We start from the raw sequence: 22185 nt of genomic DNA, 5'->3' as shown, positions 1-22185 counted from the left end.
TTTGGAACCACAAAAACAAACAAACAAGTGTGACTGTGTGGTACATTAATATTTTATTTAAATAATTTTACATGGTTTATATACTGAATATATAAAACACCAAATTGGGGACTTGATGGTGGTGTCTTCAAAACTAAAGGATTACTTACATGTTCCATGTATTACAGATATTTTGTCATGGAATTATTAAAAAAGTCACTCACCATGTTCAGTCAAAATAGCATGGAAGTAGAACTTTTTTTTTTACAAAACTTGTGTCCGCCACGTAATTCTAAAACATTGCTCTTGATTTTTAAAATGGTTCCTCCCCCAAAAGCAAAACTTGTAAAAACACAATTTCAACCGTCTTCTGGAAAACTGTTCTTTTTGGATCCTCCATCCAGCCCACACAATCTGCTTTTATGTGATGCATAGACAATAAAATGGAGTCTGTGTTAGAAGGTCTTCAAACCCTAAAGTATGTATAAATTAGTCACTCATGAAGTCAGTCCCTCTGACTAGAGAGTAAAGTTTCAGCAGACATATTAAGTGCGTTCTTTAGAAACATTTTAAGCTCTGCTGGAAAGACATAGCAATTTTAGTACATACTATATACTACTCACAACAGCAATGAGAATTTTAATCCCTATCACCTTTTGTAGGTCCTAATTATTAAAGTGTTTTAGGAAAATGGTTTTACTCAATCTTTTCTCTGGCTTGTGCCCAGAAATTTGGTTGTCTTTAAAGTCCAAGGAATTCTTTGTTGGCAGTTTACAAGACTTGTCGTGATCATTTACACTCTTTACTTTCAAACTGTCCTTGTGTTGATTATCATCTCTCCATTGATCTTGCTGATTTAAAGCTAGATCTAAAGAATGTTTTTTCATTTTTTGTTTCATTTTTGGCGGTGAAGTCAAAGTGAACAGTGGCTCAGGCTGGGGTGATAAAGAACTTAAGTGCGCATATGCCTCCTGATTCGGAGTCAAAGGAATTAACTCAGTGGTTTCCTCAGTTTTAATCTTAATAGGGAAATATTCTCCATCCTCAGAAATGTAATCATGGTCATCGTCCTCTGTTTTGATGCAGTCTTTTTTGTTTTCCTCACTAACGTTATCCAAGTATTCCGAGCATGGTTCAATGGTATAATTGTCACCAGGTGTCTCTTGGTGTTTTTTCTCATGGCTTCGTTTGGTGGCAAGGTACAGAAACCGTTGAGGACAAAAGGAACAGCGAAACCTTTTTTCTGCGATGGGGCTCCGATTTGAATTGTCAAAGCAGGAGCCATTTTCCATACAACTGTTACAAACGTAATCATTGCCACTAGGTGCCTCTCCTGGGGGACCCTGTTTACCACAAGTGTGACAGAAATATGGATGAGAGCCTATAATGTGTGCTCTTAAACCTGTCTCAGTGATGAAAGAGCTGTCACAAATGTCACAGTTGTAAATTGTCCTTGGCTGAAGACTGCGTTTCAAATCCCCCCCACCACTGATACTGTCTCCTGTCTGCCAACTGTCCAGTCGAGTCTCACTAACGGCAGTCTCAGTTATAACTGAAACATTGTGTTCTTGTAACAAAGCTTTCCTGTGCTTAAATTTCAGCTTTTTTCTCTTCTTTTTAGCTTTGTAAGAATAGTAGGGTCGCCAAAGTTCGTCAGCCATGTCACAATCATTGGGATCCTCATATGTTTCCGATATTAAACCTGAAATGTCTGGCCTGAAGCGGTGCTTGTGGCTCTCCAACTCATCATCTGTATGGAGGTGACTTTGGGTCTCGTAGTCCACCAGCTTTCTTATCTTCTTTTTCCTTCTTGGGAAGAGTTTAGACCCCTTGATTCTGCGGCTCACAATGGCCTCATCACCTATTTTTACAGTTATCTGGCATAGTGGTGTCGCATCACCATCTGCAGATGGACCTGGGCAAACTGGTTTGGCAATATAGGTTTGTGTCATTGCCCCCGCTGTTTTATCAAGACTCAATTCCTCAGCATTTGACTGAAGCATTTCTTTAGTCATTCTTTCAACTCTTTTTGCTGATGCAGACAACTCACTGAGCTTTTCAACAGTATTTAGTGAGTTTAAGAATGACACATTTTGATGGATTTGATGCGAATTAATCAGTTCAAAAGGGTTTCCTGTATTATCGACAGGGGAAGACTCTGTGTCAGACTGCAACGGTACCGTACAGTCAAAGTTAGTAAAAGGAGAACTATGCGCATCATCTTTTGCTGATGCTCTTTGCTTATAATTGTGAAGGAAATTTTGGTCAATATCTTTATCACAGGGCTTGTCGAAGCTGATGCGGGGCATGACGGGAGCCACCATATTAGTTGTTGCCATAAAAGTCAGCGGCAATGAACCCCCATCTTCACGGCCATTTACACTATTTCCTTCAAGCGAAGGAAAGAGAGAATTACTGTCAAGTGACATTTTAAAGTCTGTTTCATCACCATCCGAATATGTGTGACTGTATGTTTTATATCGTCTTTTCCTAAATTTCATTGGCAGAAGCCTGTAAAGCTTGATTGGATAAACACTGGCTTTCAGACCACCATTGGCAGATTTTCGCTTAATAGCTAGTGTGGGATCAATCCCGTGAAAAGACTTTTGATGGTTTTTTAAAATGTAATATGTCATGAACGTTTCCAGACAGAAAATACACTGATAGCGGCGTTCGCCTGTATGCCAAATTTCATGCTTGGTACGGTATTCTGCTAATGCAAACACTTTATTACAGTAATGACAGGGATAAGCCCTATGCCAGGAATGTACATTTTCATGTCGTTTCAGACTGGAAAGTGTTATATAGACCCGTTTACAAACACTGCAGGGGTATCTTCTCTGACTGCCACCTGACCTTTTTTTATTTTCATCTTTAATGGCCACTAATTGATCTTGAAGAGTAAGGTCAGTTACGGGTTGGTGAAAAGGAGAAAATTGTGTTTTGTGTTTCTCCTCACTCAACATGCTACTTGAATCGAGGTCAACCTCTTCGACATCGATGTCATTCGTATTTTGTTCAGCCTTTTCCCTCAAAGCTTTGGGACAATTTTTCTCATGATTCCGAAGACGTTTTTGATGTATAAATTTTTTCTCACAAAACTTGCAAAACAATTGACCGTGGGAATACCTTTTATGTACCTTGGAGTGAATGGCAAGGAGAGACGCACTTCTAAATATCTCGGGACAGCGTTTACATCCATAGATTGAGAGACTGTCCTCTGCTGGAGGAGGGGAAGTCGGAGGACTTTTGGCTAAAAGAATGTCTGCATTTTTCGGCTGGTCTTGTTCATCCTGTGGAAAGGGTCGAGGTGCTGAAGCTGCTCCCTCAGCAAATAATGTAGTATTGCTTATTTCTGGGTGTGGTTTAATATGTGTTGGAAATGTACTTGGAGACAAAGCACCCCGAAGCCTGTGGCGCTTTTTGAGGGGGCCTGAGTTCCGGTTAGTAGTTTGCTTTGGCTGTAATGCTGCTGACTTATACACCTTCTTGCTGTTCCACTGACTTGTCTGAATGTTTTCCTTAGGGACTTGGTTTAAAGCATATGAGTGGTCTAAGAAAGGTATTGGGATTTCATTTATTTCATCAAGACAGGAAGATGTTGGGCACCGTGCTGGATGCTTGCCCCCATCTGGTGACTGCCTATCCTCTTCCAGTGGGGTGAACGGATTGTTTTCAGCACACACCTCATTGATAGAGAAGGCATTGGTGATTCTTGGTCCACTAGTACCATCAATTTCAGGTCTACTAAACTCACCCTTGGTTATTTTATGCAAATCAGCTGTGGTCCAATCAGAGGATTTAATAGAGTCCAGTTGATTTTTACTCCTGTCCTGTTTTTCTTTGCCTACAAGTTTCTCTAAAAATGGAATGCCAAGTCTTTTTCCAGCTGCTATTAGCGCCTTCTTGTCGTCAAAACAAGACAATGTAACCTTTGAGGAGTAGATAAAGTTGAGGACACAGGCAAAAACTTCAGACTTGAGGTCCATTAGCTCCAGCACACGGCTAGAACTCCATGTGTCATTTGTCAGAGCATTTTTGAAATAGCCACTGCAAGCTGCCAGGATGTTCTTGTGAGCACGGAACTTGACATCCTCCACCACAATAGTGACATCACAGAAAAGGCCTTGTGAGCGCTGCTCATTGAGCTTGCTGAGGACGGTGTGAGGGTGATAACTATCCATCAGGTTCTAATTGAAGTAGCAGCCATCTAAAAAACAAACAAACAAAAATATTAAGAGTAGTTGCAAATAAATTATTAACAAATAATAAATGAACAACAATTTAAAGACTTGAGAGCACTAGATGGCAGTAATTTCCGGACAGATACACCGCTGTGCCAAAAGGCCAATATCCTTATGTAAAACAATACCCAATTTAAACTTAATCTCATCTCATCTCATTTTCTGAACCGCTTTATCCTCATTAGGGTCACGGGGGTGCTGGAGCCTATCCCAGCTGACTTCAGGCCAGAGGCGGGCGGACACCCTGAATGGTGGTAAGCCAATCGCAGGGCACAAGGAGACAAACAACCATTCATGCTCACGCTCATACCTAAGGGCAATTTAGAGTGTACAATCAGCCTACCATGCATGTCTTTGGAATGTGGGAGGAAACCGGAGTGGCCGGAGAAAACCCACACAAAACCCGGGGAGAACATGCAAACTTAACACACGTGGACCACTGTGAGGCCGACGCGCTAACCACTCATCCGTCGGGCCGCCCCAAAAGGCCAATATCCTTCTGTAAAACAATACCCAATTTAAACTTTATCATAAATCACATTTAAACGAGTTTATTGATTTATTCTCATATGATTCATGTCACTATTTGTGTAGACTGTTAATTTGTGTGGAAATGAAATAATTCAAAGTTTCCAGAAAAAAATAAACCTAAAAGACAAAAACAAGTAAAATGATTGTGCTCTTTAATTAGTTTTCACTATTCTGATTTTTAGAACAGATTGCCATGCAGCATTTGTATGAAGACAAATTGAGTCACAGTTTATTCAGAGTAACTTTCAAAGAGGACACATCACAGCATTAAATTGTTAGTCTGGATTACCTACATGAGCTACACTGATCACTCATACTGAACTATTTCACCATGTCTCTCTTGGACTGCCATCTTTTTGGCAAGTATCATCACTGTCAATCACATTTAGTGATTTTCTTTGATATGCTCACAAAAATTAAAGAAACACTTTATTGGGCCTGGCATGAATTCCATTAAACCTGTCTGATAATTTTCTGGTTGGTTAAGTGGCTGAAGGCATCGTTACTCACTTTTAACTGTAACGCCGTTCATGGAATTAACAACAGGTGCACTACAGTGGCAACAATTAGAAAACCTTCAAAGCATGACTGGTTTTACATGTCATTTAAAGTTTTTCCCCCTTGATCTTTTTTGGCTGGTTTTCTACTCGTGGTGGTTTTTGCCTGAGTAATTGTCTCTACTGGCACTATGGGGCAATTTCTTAACCCTACAGAAGTTGCACCGGTAGTCCAATTTCTCTAGTCACACGGGCTGCAGCAAAAAGGTTTGATGTGTCTCCCAGCACAATCTTCAGAACATGGAGATTTCAGGAGACTGGTAGTTATTCTTGGAGCACTGGACAGGGCCGTAGAATATCCTTAACTCATCAGCAGGACCATAGGTCCTCGACTCATCAGCAGGATCGATATCAGGTCCTTTGTGCTAGACAGAACAGGCTGAGCACTATTCATGCCCTACAGAATGACCTCCAGGAGGTCACTGCTGTGAATGTCTCTACCCAAACAACCAGGAACAGACTTTATGAAGGTGGCTTGAGGACCCGGCATCCTCTAGTGGCCACTGTGTTCACTGCTCAGCACCATGGAGTTGGTCTGGCATCTGCTCAAGAACACCAGAATTGGCAAGACTGGAGCCCTGCACCTTTCATTGGATGCCTAAGATAGTGCAGGACGCTTTGGAGGCATTTTCAAGGGCGATCGAAAATCCCCAAAAAGCTAGAATAGGCTCGGTGTCATCTTCCTCCACAAGGTGATGTGCGCGATGTGAAATCCAATCCGAACAAAACAGGAAAAGGCACGACGTCGTCCTTCTTGGCTTTATATAATATTTGGCGCCGAGTTAGCTCGCGGAACCTTGACTTCTGCCATTTTTCACCTGTCTTCCACTTGCACATTTCAGCATGAATTTTGTCATTTTTATAAACAATTTTGATTTGCTTACTTAGTATAAAATACTGTTATGTACTGAAACTGTATTCAAGGTTTTGGCATCTTCCAAAACTCACATCAGACTAGTAAACGATTTAATCTTTCACTCCACTTAAAACTTTGTATCAATTACTTTATGTGTAGCAGATATTGCACCCAAACAAAATCATTTTAACAATTTTAAAGCTGGCCTACCTTTCATAGTTAAAAAATAAAATACTGATCTGGATACCACTGGTTGACCAGAAACGTTACCACACATCTTCAGTGTTGGAATAGCAACACCCAACTACATACATATGAATGTGCATGTGGTACATAGTGATTGACCGATATGGGTTTTTCAGGACCGATACCGATTATTAGTAGGTAACCGATATTTGGAGCCGTTATTCATTTGCAGTAAAAGTGTAAAAAAAACTGCTTTAAAACATAAATATACGTATGGTTTAAAAATAAATAAATAATGCAAGCCCTGAACTTCATAGAAGGGGCAACGAGAGGGAGAGAAAGAGACAAAGGGTGGCGTGCGAGATATACTAAAGAAATTAAACAGTCAAAATGATCTATTCTACCCCTATTTTTATTAAGAAATATATTGAGTCTTACAACTTATGGTGATGTATGTTAATGAATGTACAATTCAACTTTATTTGTATGGCGGCAGGGCAATAGAGGGTTAAGGGGTTAAATTTGCGTTGGTAGTGATGTGTCTCTGTGTGTGTGAATCTATAACCCTTATAAAGCGTGATTTATGGGTGTGTGAGTGTGTGTGTATGTTAACATTCTCTCGCTACGTTTGTCCAAACCGTGCAACGTAGAGAGTTGAATTTTTTTATGGTGGCCAGAAAAGGCTGTCGGACAAGTGATTGAATTTCTTCACCTTCTCTAAGTGTGTAAACTCAATTTTCAATTTGTTAAACAACCATTTTTCAAAAGAGATTTTTTTTAATAGTGCAACAATTGTCTTTTGGTTCTAAACAAGCGGGGGGGCTCGGCAAAGCCGGACCCCCCGCTTGTTACCAATAAAGGCCGTCACGAATTGAAGCATAGCAATCGCAACAACTTCAAAGCCCTCGACTGAACGAGCAGCTGTTCGCTTATGTAAGAGAGAGAAGAGAAGTGTGGCTGCACAAATTAATCCAGTTTTAAATTGATTTCTTCATATAGGTTGGTCGAATTAAAAAAAAGGCTAATACTGATAAGTTAAATGTCTAAATATTGGCCCCGATAATCGGCCTGACTGATCGGTCAATCACTAGGACATATAATTACAACTCTAAAAAAAGCAGTGCCTATACACAGTAGATTTAAAAAATAAACAGACAAAAACATTTGATAAATTAGCCGGACATCCAATATGCGAGTCAATAAAATAATATAAATTCAGATTCCTTGCAAGAACCTTGCAAAACATACCGTAACAAATCAGAAAATGATGGAAGGCAACTCACTGTCACTTATGTACAAACAAAAAGCCTTAGTTTTACGGTCGGTGAAAAGTGGTGCCTCAAAAGCAAAGTATTTTGAAATATTTTCGCTCCTTTTCCTTTTTTTGTGATGATGGCTCCAGCTTGCTTGTCCTTCTCTATACAAGTCCAACATTGGACCTGTCCTGCTTTTTCTCCTCTGTCATTTCACAGCGTCTAGTAGCTATCCCGAAGATGAGCTTTCCTTTGTGCTATTTGCATCTGATACGTTCTTAGCGAGAAACGGCAACTTTTATCAAGCAGAGCAGAGGCCTGTTGAGAATGCCAGGGGAGTCATTACACACGATTTCAAGAGCCACAGCAAATACATAGCTGGGAGCAAACGTCCTCTTTTATACATAAATGCCTAATTTATCCCCTTACACCACAATACCAGTTATCCAGCTTCATCCCAACGTTCAGCAAAAAATAACAGTTGGTTATTTCATGCACAGTCTCACGCCGTGCAGCATTATTTTTCACACAAGCCCTTCTTTGCCTGTGCAAACATAGAGGCAGCCGTTGGTAATGCAGAACCCGATAGAAGATGGCGGCAACCATAGTCGTGCAAGCAAAGAGAGGAAGCCTATTGTTTTCAGTTGCCGTTTCAGTGAGCTGAGCAAATGAAATCTTGGGGTAAAAACAGGTCTGATACTGGCTCAATGTATGGCGACAGAAGCTATTGATTGATGCACAAGCAGCAGATGCGTCAGCATTGCAGCCGAAGGGGGAGGGGCTGAAGCTGAACCCACCATGGCACTTTGAGCCTCTGAGGAAGGAAACCAGGCTTTTATTTCCACAACTCAGTGCGAGAGGGGGTGTCACATGACACAGCTCTTCAAGATGGCTACGATCAACTTCACCCAACCTAACTACTGCCCAAAAAAAGAACGCTCGCGTGTTAAACATACAGACTGATCACCTAAACACTCTTGCTATAAACAATGTGGCAGTTCAGAAAATATTGATGAATCAAAATATAATTGTAATGACCATTTTGTTAGAGAGAGATAAGCACCCCCGTTCCTTGTGGTGTAATTGGAGTTTTATTTGATCGAAAGATTTTATTATTGTTGCCAAAAATTATGCTGCTGATAATTTTTGTTATCGTTTTATCGCCGAGGTCTAAACTCATGTTTTTGTGACTTTTAACAAACGATCAATTTTGTATTACATGAAAACAAAACCTCTTTTGGTGTGAAGTTTGCATGTTCTCCTTGCTTGGGTTTTCTCCGGGTGCACCAATTTCCTCCCAGATTCCAAAGTCATGCATGGTAGGCTGGTTGGAAATTCTAAATTGTCACTAGGTATGAGTGTGAGTGTGGATGGTTGTCCTTCTCCTTTATACACAAGTGGTACAATTACTAGACAATCCTTTTTTTCTGGTGAGTCAATATCAACAGATGTTTAAATATCTAAATATTATAATATACAAGAATATTATAATTAAATATGTTGAGAGTTTAGCATTTTATGTAAAACTAACTAGCAAGTAAGAGTTCCAACTTGCAAGTAAAAAATAATATAAAGGAAGTGAGGTATACAGATTGTCACGGGGAGGAATTGCTTTGTAATATATGAATATGTATACAGTAACACTTCGAATATCACGGTGAATGTAGACCAGACATGCCAGCGATAATCGCTGAGTTGGGTCACCCCTATTAAAAATAATAAAATAAAGTTTTTACTTCAGTGCTGAGTCCTAGTAGCAAGAATGGCTTACGGTGAAGAGTTTCAGCATGGATTTTCACATTTTTATGAACTTTTTTTTTCTGTACAGTAATACCTCGACATACGAGTGCCCCAACATACGAGCAATTTGAGGTAAAATTTCGAGTAAACATTTATCTTGAAATACGAGAAAAAAATTAGATATAAAAGCATACAGCGGACGCATGAGACCGCTCTTAAGAACATCATGGGCACTGTCTTTCTGGTCGCAACTCCCTCGTGTAATGTCTCTACAAGCACTGGGTGGGCCGTTGCATTTTTTCAGTGTTTTTTTTCTCCCCGTTAGTCAGTGCAGAATGGCGGAGGAGCTTGCTCGATAATACAAGGAGTATATACTACTTCTCGTTGACAAGTGGCCGTGCGTTATCCTATTGTGAGGACATTTGTGTGCATCATTTTGGGAATACATATTTTGAAGGGAAGACAAAAGCAAACAACCCTCGATAGGTTGCATCTGAAAGTCAGGGTGGAGGCGGGGCAAATAGAGCCAACCACCAGAGAAGGAAGGTATATATATATTTTTTTAAAAATATTAGAATTAAGTTTAGTGTGAGGTTAGATTAAACTTATTTTTTAGTGTGTCTGCATCGTAATCCAAGTTCATTTGTTTGTTATGTTACGAGCGCGTTGCCATGCAAAAAGTCTCTCTCCCCACCCCCTCTCTCTCTATGTCCCTCTCTCACTCCCCTCCGCGAAATCCATCTAATTTTAGTACTATTAAACCACTAGTTTTATATATATATATATATATATATATATATATATATATATACACATACACACACACACACACATACATATCATACCTGTCAACCTCTGCCGATAACTGCCCTTATAAATGATTATTGATTCCCCTTACAAACCCCCAAAAAACCTTACAAACACCGTACGAGTCGTACGGTGTTTGTAAGGTTTTTTGGGGGTTTGTAAGGGGAATCAATAATCATTTATAAGGGCAGGTATGACATATACACACATTTATTTATTTATTAACAGAATTTATATATATATATATATATATATATATATATATATATATATATATATATATATATATTTATTTATTTACTAACAGAAAATACACACAGGAATGTTGATAGGTTGTCCTTGGCAGAGTGAAGGCCAACCACTTTCACTCGATGTTATATCCAGCCACAGAAAAAAAATGCTCTTACTTGGTGTGCTCAATGCTGCCAGGTGACGGAAAAACAACCTGGCCAAACGGGGAAACACCTTTGTTCCTGACCTACCACAGTAGCGAGATCTGAACGGTGGAAATAACAGTTTTTGCAATCACAGACCTATTTGTGTGCACACTATTTCCCTGGTATAATTCCACAGATATTATGAGTTGAGCACTGCTCGAGGCTGGCTCCCCCTGACCTCCTTTCACCACTTCACTGGTTCAACATCACTTATTTTATTCAGTTTACTTTCAGTTTTTTTTTTCTCCAACCAATTATAATTACCGCTCTTATAATTACCCCTCAAGCCTAAAAAAAAAGTAAATAATAAAACTCAGTGTGGAAAATGCTACAATGCTTTTTTTCCAGACTTTTAGTATTCAAGCAAACGATGGTCCAAAAAATTGGGAAGGCTTCTCAAAAGAATGAAAAGATGACTCATCCTGGAAATAAATGAACCAATTTAGGGATCCACAGAACTATAGGCCTCAAGGTCAGTATTAATGACTCATCGACGAGGAAAACAAAGGGGGGAAAAAGCAATGAATGAAAATTTCAAGACCCTGTTGGTGTAGTGGAGTATTTACAGGCGGCATGGGATCAATTCCCACTCAGTGGCAATGATTGTGGGTCTGAATTATTTTTCTCCCTGTGTATGCCCAACAACTGACTAGCGACCAGTTTAGGATATAGTCCGTCTTTCACCTGAGGTGAACTGGGACATGCTTTCAACACCCTATGATCCTGACAAGGGTAAGTGTTGTTGAAAATGAATGGAATGGATGTAAAACATCAAAGTTTCAAGATACAAATTACTGCCGACAAGAAGAGGAACACAAAAGCTTGGCTATGATTGGCTACAAAGCAGTTCGTGGTGAATCCCACCAACTGCTCTTATACTAGCTGGGATAGGGAACATTTGCAAACATATCTCTAATGATCCTTTAGATTACATCTTTTTGGAATGGGTACAACCTCTTATATTTGACATAAAAATTCCAATATTTGATATAAAAATATTAACTTCATAATGATGATAATGTGACATTGTGCTGTTAGACTTTAACACCTGGATAATGTGCTGTGGTTAATGTAATTTTGGCAATGCAACAATGATTTCTGCTGTCTATCGGTAAATTCAGAAAGTATACTTTCAGCTATCAGTTCGACCACTCTAGGTAAAGCTTGCCAGCAGGATAATGACGCCAAAGCCACCTAATACCTGCAATGCCACTGAATATAAAAACTGGTTTTAAAGTGGCAAAGTTAATTCTGAACTTAAATTCAAATGAGATAAAATGTCTCCCGTTTTCTCTTGGTACTCCAGTTCCCTCCAACACAACAAAAACATGCATGGTAGGCTGAGAGAACACCAAATTGTCCCTAGGTATGGTTATCTACGTGAAGAGTTGTTTATCTCACTGTTGCCTGCAATTGCCTGGTAACCAATTCAAGCTGTCCCCCACCTGCTTCCCATAGTTGGATGGAATAGCCTCCAGCACCCCCACACCCCTCGTGAGGATACACTGTATTGGAAATGAACGTAATGTGACTTTTACAGGCAGCCCTCGTTAAAAAATGTTCCCATAGCATAACTACATTGACACAATTCTGTGAAGAAAAGTGGGCCAAAATTCCCCCAGAGCTATGCAAAAGATTTGGGACAAAAGTTTTATTTAATATATTTTTTTAATTTAGTTTTCCTGAACTGTCATCTTTTTATGCGCATATAGGCCGTACCCTCGATTCAGTCATTTTTTCCCTGACAAATGCGGCTTATATGCGAGTAAATACGGATTCTGACGCAAAAAGGTCTGTTTATCTGATACTAATAGTCTACTGTACTTGTGGCTGGTAGGAGCAAATGTTGAAAGAAAAATTGACTAAATCTTCATTCTTCACATGCATTCTGGTGATTTTCCATGTCAAGACAACAAATACGCTTCATCAATCGCTTACCCAGACATGCAGTATTTCTTCAATGAGCAGCCTTGGAAATCCTTGTCGCGTTGTCGTGTTTGAGACCACTAGACTTATGTTCTTTCCTTTACTCTGGATCAGGCGTTTACCATTTTGTCACTTCAGTGATGCAGAACAGCCATCTGCGGGACATGCTGCTCGGAAGAATCCATGATTCTCACATTCCCGGGTATAAAACAGGATCCTTGTGAAAGCAGGAGACGGTCCTACATTATTGTTGTTGCATCACTGACCCACAAAGACGAGATTGAAACTGGGGATGAGAAAAAAAAAGAAACAAGCAACACTTCTCAATGCCATTCCAGCAAAAAAAATGATGAGGCTACCACTCCACCCCATATTCAGGCCTTGTTACTTCTGCGGTATTCAGTAAGTGATCTGGCATACACATATTTGATTGTTTTATAATATATATATATGTATATTTTTGTCAGCCCAAGGGCAGCTGGAAAGGTACTGTCCGGTGTTTATAATGTAATAATAAGACCAATACATTCCAATTATACTCTGTGTGGTCATGTCAGATTTAATCATACCACCCTAGCTAGCTAGCAGAACTTGACACAGAATGTGCGTGGCCTCTGCAGACATCCTGTACACTGCAAAATGACATATTCAGAATTTTTTATACGTTTAACACGACAGATTCGAGGCTATATAACAAGTACATGTACTGATTTACTGATATTGAGTTATTTAGAATGCCAAGCGTTTTTGGAACATCTGTTAAACTGGTTTTTAAGAGTACAACGTAGAAATAACCACTAAAATGTTGCATCAGCCTACCTCTGTCTTACGATACAGTCAGTCGCTTGCTTGTGCTTTTTTCTGGGATGAATGTTTTTTCTTCTCCAATGATGTGCCTGAAAATGTTGTAGTCTTTAGGCCTGAATAGAGCAGGGGAACAAAATGACAGCACTTGTTTTGCACACGATACCTACGTAATCCCCCCGCCTCTTCTCGCCATTTGATGGTCCTTTTCTTTGCAGGATGGCGCTCTCTGCTGTCTGTCTGGGAGAACATGTTGTGGCCGCAGTACCGATTGCATCCATCAGAGGTCGTCAGCCCTTTGTTTACTAACAAACGAACAGGAAGCAAGTGCGAAAATTGACCATTCACTTAAAAAAAATTTATGGTGTCAAATATTTAACACTGCATTTCGTCATTTGCGAGTGATGACATAATACAGCATGATAAATTGAGTTTCTTCCAAAGTTAAATGAATTCGTGTTCAAATGCAATACAATTAAATAATCATAAAATTGCATGATAAATTCATAGGCAGTTCTATTTTTTTTGGACGCGATGGTGAAATCTAAAAACAAGATGTAAAATGTAGCCAGTGTAAAACACGTGTGTAAACATTGTTTGAATGGTAAGCCAAAAAGTCACTTGTATACAGCTATGTCCAACACGTTACGACATTTTTGTTCTCAACTATTAAATGAATGGTGCGGAAGCTTATTGCATTCACCATAAAAATTCAAATAAAGCCCTGGTCGTTTTTCAAATTAATTTATATTTGGGGTGTTTTTTTTAAATTGATTATTTTTCGAAACATACATTTTTAAGTAAATTAATTTTCTGGGGTTGTTTTTGGAATTATTTTTTTCTTCCTCGTTTTGGGAAAAATAATTAATTAAAAAAACAACCCCAAAAATAAATTAATTTGAAAAACGGTCAAGGCTTTTTATTTTTATTTTTAATGTGAATGCAATAAACTTCCGTAGAATGGCCCCAGATCTAACGACGTCGTAATGCGTTTAAAACCGGAAGCTAACGTCAGAATAATCTAGTCCCTACGCGGAGGAATCGGGCGGATGCATATCACAGTTGTTTGTCTCTCAGCTGATGTGAAAGTAGCAGCTCGGGCTAGAGAAGAAGCGAGAGAGAGAGAGAGGGAAAATAGAGGAGCTGGTGCACTGTCTGTTACAACTACAACACTGGAAGAAATAGGTAACAACATTAATATAAATGCATCGTTTTTCAGTGACACTTCGATCAACATTCTTAAAACCGGTCGAGAAATAGCCACACTTGAAATCGATGCGTGGAAGTAATGTTCTTCTGTCTGGTTAAGGGCTCGAAACCCGTCTCTGCTTTCCTGTTTTTGTGTAAGTGTGTGTGTGTGTCTAAAAGGTATCAGAGGCCATTTCGTTTTGCGAGCTGACGTGAACGTGTCGGTGGCTACCATCTAGAAAACCCAAAGAAAACCCAAGCCGTACATTGAATTGAGTACGACTCGGTTAATCCCGAATGTACATGGTTTTGTTGGTGCAGGGAATCCGCAGTTAAAAAAATCACATTTCGTCTAGTGACAAGGCATGCTAATATAAATTAGCTTATGTGCCAGTGTTCGATGGTCCCCCTTTTTTGGTTTTTATTAACATTCAGCCACCATGTACGATTGTCTTGTTATTTTCGATGTTGATGTCAGTATTTTATGTTGCTGGTACGATAACGCAGGCGTGGTGAAGTAACTCCTAATTTATATCAAGCTACTGTCGTAAGTAAACAAATTGGAAACATTTACCTTCGTCTGTTGCTACGCTAGCATTAGCTTTGGAATAATGCTTGAACAATCGGTGCTTAAATTTTATGTCACAGGACGGCAATTTGGACCCTTGTAAACATTGGGTATGTGATATTCCAAACCAACAATTTGCGTGTTGGGACAATTTATGTCTGCTTGTGCAACATTAAAGAAAAACGCGAGCTGGCGTCACTGAGAGTAGGACATTGGCCTTCTGGCAGCTCGAAAAACATTAGTGAGCATTAGCATGCTAACCTTAGTTAGCCACATTTCCCAGTTCTACATTCACCTCGACACTGGCGGAAGAGATGCTGGGTATACCTGGTAACTCGTTTTTTTATCAATTGTAGCGTTTTATGTGGTCAAGTTTAATCATCACATACGACAGTACGTCATGGAAGCGAAACTTGCGCTCGAGTCCTGTGACTGTTTCAGATGGGCAGTCACAGATTACTGAGAGGAATTGTTACGGTAGTTTTTGTAGAACAATTTAGCTGCTTGGTGTCCCGTTTGGTCGCTAGCCATGTGTGTCATTAATCGCTCTCGATGATATGACGCGAGAGCCGGATTGTTTAGCGATCGATTGTGCATATATCCTGTCAAGGGCCCCGTGTCGACAATTCGCGAAAATAACCCTTCGTGACACAAACGAGGTGGAAACGAGACAAAACAAAAACAAGAGAAGTGAGTTTAGTTGAGCTACAGTATAAAAGCTTGACACACCGGTACGCCAACTAGTAACTACGCATTTTATCTACTACCTATTGCCTCCATTCGATGCTATATTTTAGCTAATTGTCGACTCTCGTGTATGTATTTACTAGCATGTCCTAATAATAGTGCTATGCAAATGTGAACCAGATTTGTTTAAACATGTATACAATATACAAACGGGACCAACTCCGTGGTAAATTCAATGTACTAGCTTCACATGCTAGTCGGGGACCGTAGAGAACTACGTCAGAAATTTAGACCCCCTTTCATGAGAACGACTCCGTAGTGTTTTATAGAGTCAAGCCCCTTTAATGTTGACATTTAGCGAGCACGTTAGAACATAATGAGCAACGGAGAAGGTGAGCGTTCTTCATCCGAATGGATGCATAAACAAAGACGAGGATGCAGTGTCAGTGAGGGCCTAAAATGGCCCAGTCAGCTCGCATACTATGGCGTATTTTTATCAGCATTTATTCCATTATTAATTTCTTTGAAAATCGTTGCTTTTTATATGAAATGCCAATTATGGGGTTTTTAAGATTTATTTAGTTACTGTTGATTGAAATGTGTGCAATCAAACTATGCAACACTTGAATGCTATACTCTTGATTCCCATACAAGAGTTAATCCCATCAGTTTTTAGTCGAGGCAGACTGTGTTTTCCTCCCTTTCCTCAATTGTTTTTACATACAATCCAGACAAGTTTGCTAATTTTTCCAATCAATTGTTCATCACTAAGTGAAGTAACTTGTGTGAAACCACTTGAGACCAAATGTGACAGTAAATCTGAAGATAAACAGATGTTTTCCTTGCTAATATGCAACTGATGTTTTACTTCAATTACTCTGTAGCTCAAATAATTCTGCAATGGTTGCTATGTTACCTGACTAATTTTCTACTCCTAATTTTAAACCTTGTCAAATCACATTGATCCTACATTAGTAATATGTCAGTAACTTAAGTTGATTTTCTCTTTTAATTGCAGTGAATGGTAGTGTCTAGAAAGGGTATGTCCCTTCAGGAGAGAGGTGCCAATGTCCAACCGGCCTAATTCCAATCCAGGGGGGTCACTGCGCCGTTCACAGAGGAACACTGCTGCGGCCCAGCCACAAGACCATACAGTTGCAGGAAGGTACGTTTCATTGTGAAGGAATTTTGACATTTTTGCTTATTTGCTCATAATATAATCTCATTTCATTTTCTGAACTGCTTTATCCTCATTAGGCTCGCGGGGGGTGCTGGGGCCTATCCCAGCTGACTGGGCCATAGGCGGGGGACACCCTGCATCGGTGGCCAGCCGATCGCAGGGCACAAGGAAACAAACAACCATGCACACTCACACCCATACCTAGGGGCAATTTAGAGTGTCCAATCAGCATACCATGCATCTTTTTGGAATGTGGGAGGAAACCGGAGTACCCGGAGGAAACCTACGCAGGCCCCGGGAGAACATGCAAATTCCACACAGGTGGATGTGACCTGGATTTGAACCCAGGACCCCAGTGAGGACGACGTTTCAACCACTCGCCCCACCGGGCCGTTCATAATATAATTTATACATAATTTAATCTGACTTTTCTGGGGACCTTAAATGGAAGATGTTGTGATTTTTACTTCTACCTCCATCTTGTCACTCAAAACAGAGTTTGAACTGGATCTCCTAAGACTTGAGCTCTGTAACAATTTAACTGATTACTTAATTTTCTTTGGATTTTTATGTGATGCAACCACAGTAGGGTAGTGATGTTCTCTTATTAAATTTAGCTACACAGTCACGTGCTACAGGCTCAGTATGACATGGCTAACTAACACTGTTAATAATCATTTGCCAGGTGTTTTGAGTCCTCGCTCCCTCATCACACATTTAAGGTGTTTTAACTTAGGTTAACTTGTATTAGTATTAATACTTTAGAATGGTAGAATGTTACTGAGTCATTTTGAAATGTCATTGATTCTGAAAGTTTGGCCCAAAAATAATTCATTTGGGTTAAATAGCTTCTATGTGGATTAGATACAAATGCCCCAGCTGTTCTTTGAACTTAAATTTCCAACTTTTCAGGTTGCAGTCAGAGCAGGTCAAACAAAAAGCAAATTCCCCTCCTGAAAGTAAAAGGCCTAAGGCTTCCAAAGCCACAAGCAGCTCAGCCCCTGGCCAGTCCAGAGGGCACGGCTCAAAAAGGTATCCTTACCCTCTTCTTTGTACTTCATTTGAACCTACGGTGTACATTTTGACCAAATTGTCCAATAACATTTGTGAGCCGCTGGTGTCCCAGATCACATTTTATTGTTTTTCTTCCAATTTCACAGAAGCGCACTTGCCCTATCTTTGGAATCGTTTGTACTGCAAGACGATCAAGAGGCTGCAGGGACATCTGAACAAGAGCGACAAAGCCACCAGTCCAAGAGCGAAGGCACCCGAGGACTTAAACGAAGTCAAGCTCTTGACCACATTAGCACCTTAGGACCGACACCATCAAAAAAGGCCAAATCCCTGTCGTTACCCAGAGATAATACCTCAGAGATCAGAAAAGGCGCCGCAAAGAAGAGGCCACTTCCTGCAGAAGCACCTGCATCGTCAGGTAGAGGACAAGGTAAGAAAAGTGGGGCCACTGGAGCCTCACCAGTCCAAAGACGGAAGAAAGCAGATTCTCACCCTGGTCTAAGTAGCACCACAGTGTCCCTTCCTAATCGTACCGAGGGCAGAACTGTTAAACCCAGCAAGCTGGCGTCAAAATCGGCCGCCTCAGCCAAAGCTGGGTGCAGCAACGTGACAGACTCTTCCTCTTCTGCCTCAACATCATCCTCCTCTTCCACTACAAACAGTGCTACTGCTCCAGGTGCCCGAGTCAAACAGGGCAAAGACCAGACTAAAGCACGCCGTTCTCGCTCTGCTTCAAGCCCCTCTCCTCGTCGTAGTACCCGTGACAAGGAACAGACCAAGTCTGCCAGCTCTTCAAAGTTTGAGTGGGCAACACGCTTTAACCCAAAAGTCAACCTAACAAAACCCAAACTGTCTCTAACTGGATCGGCCAAAACTGAGACCTCCAAACCAGGGCCGTCTGGATTACAAGCTAAACTAGCACGTGAGTTATCAATACTAAAATGCTTCTGATTATACAGAAATGAATAGGCTTGGCAATTTCCTACAATACCCGATGTTCTTATAGCATGCAAGAATATTTTTGCTGACTGTAAGGCGTTTTAAAACTGGTTGCTGTTCTTTGCAGCATTGTTATTTAAGTAACAGATTTGACTGTCACCAAAATGTAGCAGAACAGACATGACAATAGATCTCTTGTGACCCATCAGTATGTCTGATCAAAGTCCATTTGCAAACGTTTGTGCTGTATAGTTTTGGTTCAGCAGCCATATTTTTCCGAAATCCCTATTCTTCAGGTAGGGGAGCTTTTTGTTTAAACTAGAGATGTCCACCATCAATCACTTAAGGGTGTAAAATAAACAAAATCACAAACTACTCAAATATTTCTAATGGGACACAAATATAAGCTTCGTACTAAATAACATGGTGACACTGATAGAAAAGCAGTGGAAATGAATCCAACCGCAGGAAATCTTGTGGTAATTGCCGCACAATCCTGCCACATAAGCTGAAACAATGTAATGTAAATAAAGCCAGTGTTACTGAACTGGGGTAATGTTTGTAGAATGTCACCATTTTCATTTGGAAAGCCAATGGTGAATTAACGTAGGCCAACTGAGCATGATGGAAACAAAAGAGCTATATTCATTCATCCTCCGTACCGTACACCCATATTTGTTTGTGTGTATGCAGATGTAAATTGACGGGTTAAACAGAATTATCAGAAATTTCGAGGAACTGTAGATTTATAAGTCGCTCGTATCTATCAGTGGGCGATAGATATTGCCCACAGTATGATCGTGACTGTTGCTTCAAGGATGAGCTTTATATATTCAGATCATTATCATAAAAAAATAAAAAGTGGGGATATCAAAAATCATTGGATATAATGGGGAACCTCAATATAAAGTAAGAGAAGAATTACAGGCTTTCCTCAAATAAGGAGAGTAGATTAAAATGGGTTAAGGACATTTTCAACAGGGGTGGGAGACTTCACTTGGATCTCGTAGTGGGTCAGCTCCGTGTTGTCCTGCATCTCCTCACTCATTTTGGCTGTGTTATAGTCATTTTGCTTCCATTCAGTTTGTTCCTTACCGTCTTCTTCTACTGAACGTAGGTCTGGAACTAGCGTTCACGCCGCATCAGTCCCCTCGTTCTTTGTCGTCTTCTGGTGGTGTAATTTCCGTTTAAATGTATCCAATTTTATCGAAGGGTTTTATTAAAATTGTTGACAAATTATTTGACGATAATTATCGTTACTTTTTTCGCCCAGGTCTACCCCTACTTGATTTATTTCCTGTGTATTGGATCGTGACTCGGTATCGGCAGATTCTCAAAATCAGGCGACTCGGAGTCATGCAAAAATATGGTTAAAAATATTTATTTTTTGCACTCAACACCAACCCCTGCTGTAGGTAACGGTCTGTTTATTATCCCTATGGAGGCCGTCTAAGAATTTAGTTGAAGCACACACTGACTTTATAGGGATTTTCAAGATAACACCTACTTAATTTCTTGGACTTATTGCTTTATGTCAAATGTGTTTTTTGTGTGTATTGGCTATTGGTAGTACTACCTTCATCGCCATTGGATTGGATAACTTTATTCATCCCTTATTCGGGAAATTTCGTTGTCACAGTAGCAAGAGGGTGAGGATGCAGAAACGGGAAAGGCATTTTAGACATAAATAGATGGGTAATAAGTAAGTTAATAAATAAATAAAGACATGAATAAATATATAAATAAATAAGCGTGTTGCTGAAATATATATATATATATATATATATATATATATATATATATATATATATATATATATATATATATATGTATATATATATATGTATATGTGTATATATATATATGTATATATATATATATATATATATATATATATATATATATATATATATATATATATATATATATATATATATATATATATATATATATATACATACACATACGTGTACATGCACATAGATGTACGTGCATACATACGGTAGGTCTTAACACTCAGCCATTTCTTTTGTTAAAGAGCCTGATAGCTGACTTATTGATGTGTAGAAGTCAAGATGGTATCTTTGAAGAAATTGGTTTTAGAAAAAATGAAATCCCGTTTAGGTACATCCCTTTCCCCAAAAGTAATGATGTTGTTATGGGAGTGAGATTTTGGCAATTAATGGAACAATAGTGTGATTAATTATCGACTGTACTGTAAAGGTTTGTGGCCATTGTTTGATGAGCAAACTTTTTTTACTGAATCTTTTTATACCTTTAACAAGTTTTAGGTCTCCCTGAAACCAGACAGAAGCCTTGGGCTTTGGGCCCAAAAATGAGACTCCTCCTCCTAAATAGTCTCAGTTGAAACAGTTATATATATTTGTGGACTGGTGCAGACACACCACTTTGTTTTTGAAGATTTACAGTTTGCACCTTTTGTTCATTAGTCATCGTGCATACCATTAACACTATCAAATTTCACGTCATTATTGATAAGTAAACCGATAAAGACAGGGTTTTGCCAAATTTTAAGGCAGAGGTTTCCAAACCGGTCCTCAAGGGGGTGCAGGTTTTTGTTCCAACCGATCCAGCTCAAACTGTTTAACCAATGAGGTTTCTGCTGGAAAAAGAAACACCTGACTGCAATCCACTGATTGCACTTCTAGGATACCAGTTTGGTGCAAAGGTTTCCTCTTACAGGTTGGAACGAAAACCCGCACCCACTGCGGCCCTTTCTGGAATAGTTTGGGGACCACTGTTTTAAGGAGACCTTTTGAGAGAGGGGATCATTTTCATTTAACTTTTTAGTTTTCCTGTTTGTAAATGACACAAGGTGTTTGATTTCTTTGGATTTGTTCTTATCTGGTTATCTCCTTTGACGGAGTGAGTGAAGTAGGCTAGTCTCGCCAGTGCCTATGACCCCGTCATAGTGCCACAGTTGCTATTAATACCAGTAGCCTGTCAAGCCAGCGAAAAATACTTTTACACAGAGAAACACATATTTTGCTTTGGTACCACAGCTGTAAGTGTTTTACATGGATATCCAAATCCCTGCATAGTTTTGACCTGTTTTTAAATGTCAACGTTGTTTACCAAAGGTTTGAGAGAATCCACTAAAAAGCGCAGCGAGTCTCCTCCAGCAGAGCTCCCCAGCTTTCGGCGGAGCACACGCCAGAAGACCACGGGCTCCTGTGCCAGCACAAGGTATATATATGCCTCTGTCTTAAATTAGAACAAATTAAAAGTACTTTGAATAATTGTTTTCTATTTTATTTTGATGACACTT

General features: G+C 39.7%; 2 protein-coding genes across 4 annotated transcripts in view; one reads left to right on the top strand and one right to left on the bottom strand.

Annotated features, from left to right (window-relative positions):
• Positions 1 to 34: 34 nt before the first annotated feature.
• zbtb38 (zinc finger and BTB domain containing 38) lies at positions 35 to 13485 on the bottom strand. 2 transcript variants are annotated; one of them, XM_077611729.1, is made up of 3 exons: positions 13336 to 13485; positions 12529 to 12802; positions 35 to 4189 (listed from the first exon to the last, which is right to left on the bottom strand). In XM_077611729.1, the coding sequence occupies exon 3, from the start codon at positions 4161 to 4163 to the stop codon at positions 645 to 647; it is 3519 nt and encodes a 1172-aa protein (XP_077467855.1). In that variant the 5' UTR covers positions 4164 to 4189; positions 12529 to 12802; positions 13336 to 13485; the 3' UTR covers positions 35 to 644. The 2 variants fall into 2 exon arrangements, with proteins under 2 accessions (XP_077467855.1, XP_077467856.1); XM_077611730.1 differs by having other exon boundaries at positions 12529 to 12733.
• An 873-nt stretch (positions 13486 to 14358) lies between these two features.
• trip12 (thyroid hormone receptor interactor 12) overlaps positions 14359 to 22185 on the top strand; it is a 35684-nt gene continuing 27857 nt past the window's right edge. For both annotated transcript variants that reach the window (XM_077611137.1, XM_077611136.1), the window contains exons 1-5: positions 14359 to 14505; positions 16782 to 16928; positions 17856 to 17975; positions 18104 to 18879; positions 21998 to 22103. In XM_077611137.1, the coding sequence (XP_077467263.1) occupies positions 16831 to 16928; positions 17856 to 17975; positions 18104 to 18879; positions 21998 to 22103 (1100 nt within the window). In that variant the 5' untranslated portion in view covers positions 14359 to 14505; positions 16782 to 16830. The remainder of the gene's footprint in view (positions 14506 to 16781; positions 16929 to 17855; positions 17976 to 18103; positions 18880 to 21997; positions 22104 to 22185) is intronic.

The sequence above is a fragment of the Stigmatopora argus genome, chromosome 10, assembly GCF_051989625.1.
Source record: "Stigmatopora argus isolate UIUO_Sarg chromosome 10, RoL_Sarg_1.0, whole genome shotgun sequence".
Classification (NCBI taxonomy): domain Eukaryota; kingdom Metazoa; phylum Chordata; class Actinopteri; order Syngnathiformes; family Syngnathidae; genus Stigmatopora; species Stigmatopora argus.
The sequence above is the reverse complement of the archived record's forward strand: the minus strand, read 5'-3'. Positions and strand labels throughout refer to the sequence as shown.

Bases quoted from the DNA above. Each gene is read 5' to 3' on its own strand.
- zbtb38 (XM_077611729.1), bottom strand. From the start codon at position 4,163: ATGGATAGTTATCACCCTCACACCGTCCTCAGCAAGCTCAATGAGCAG.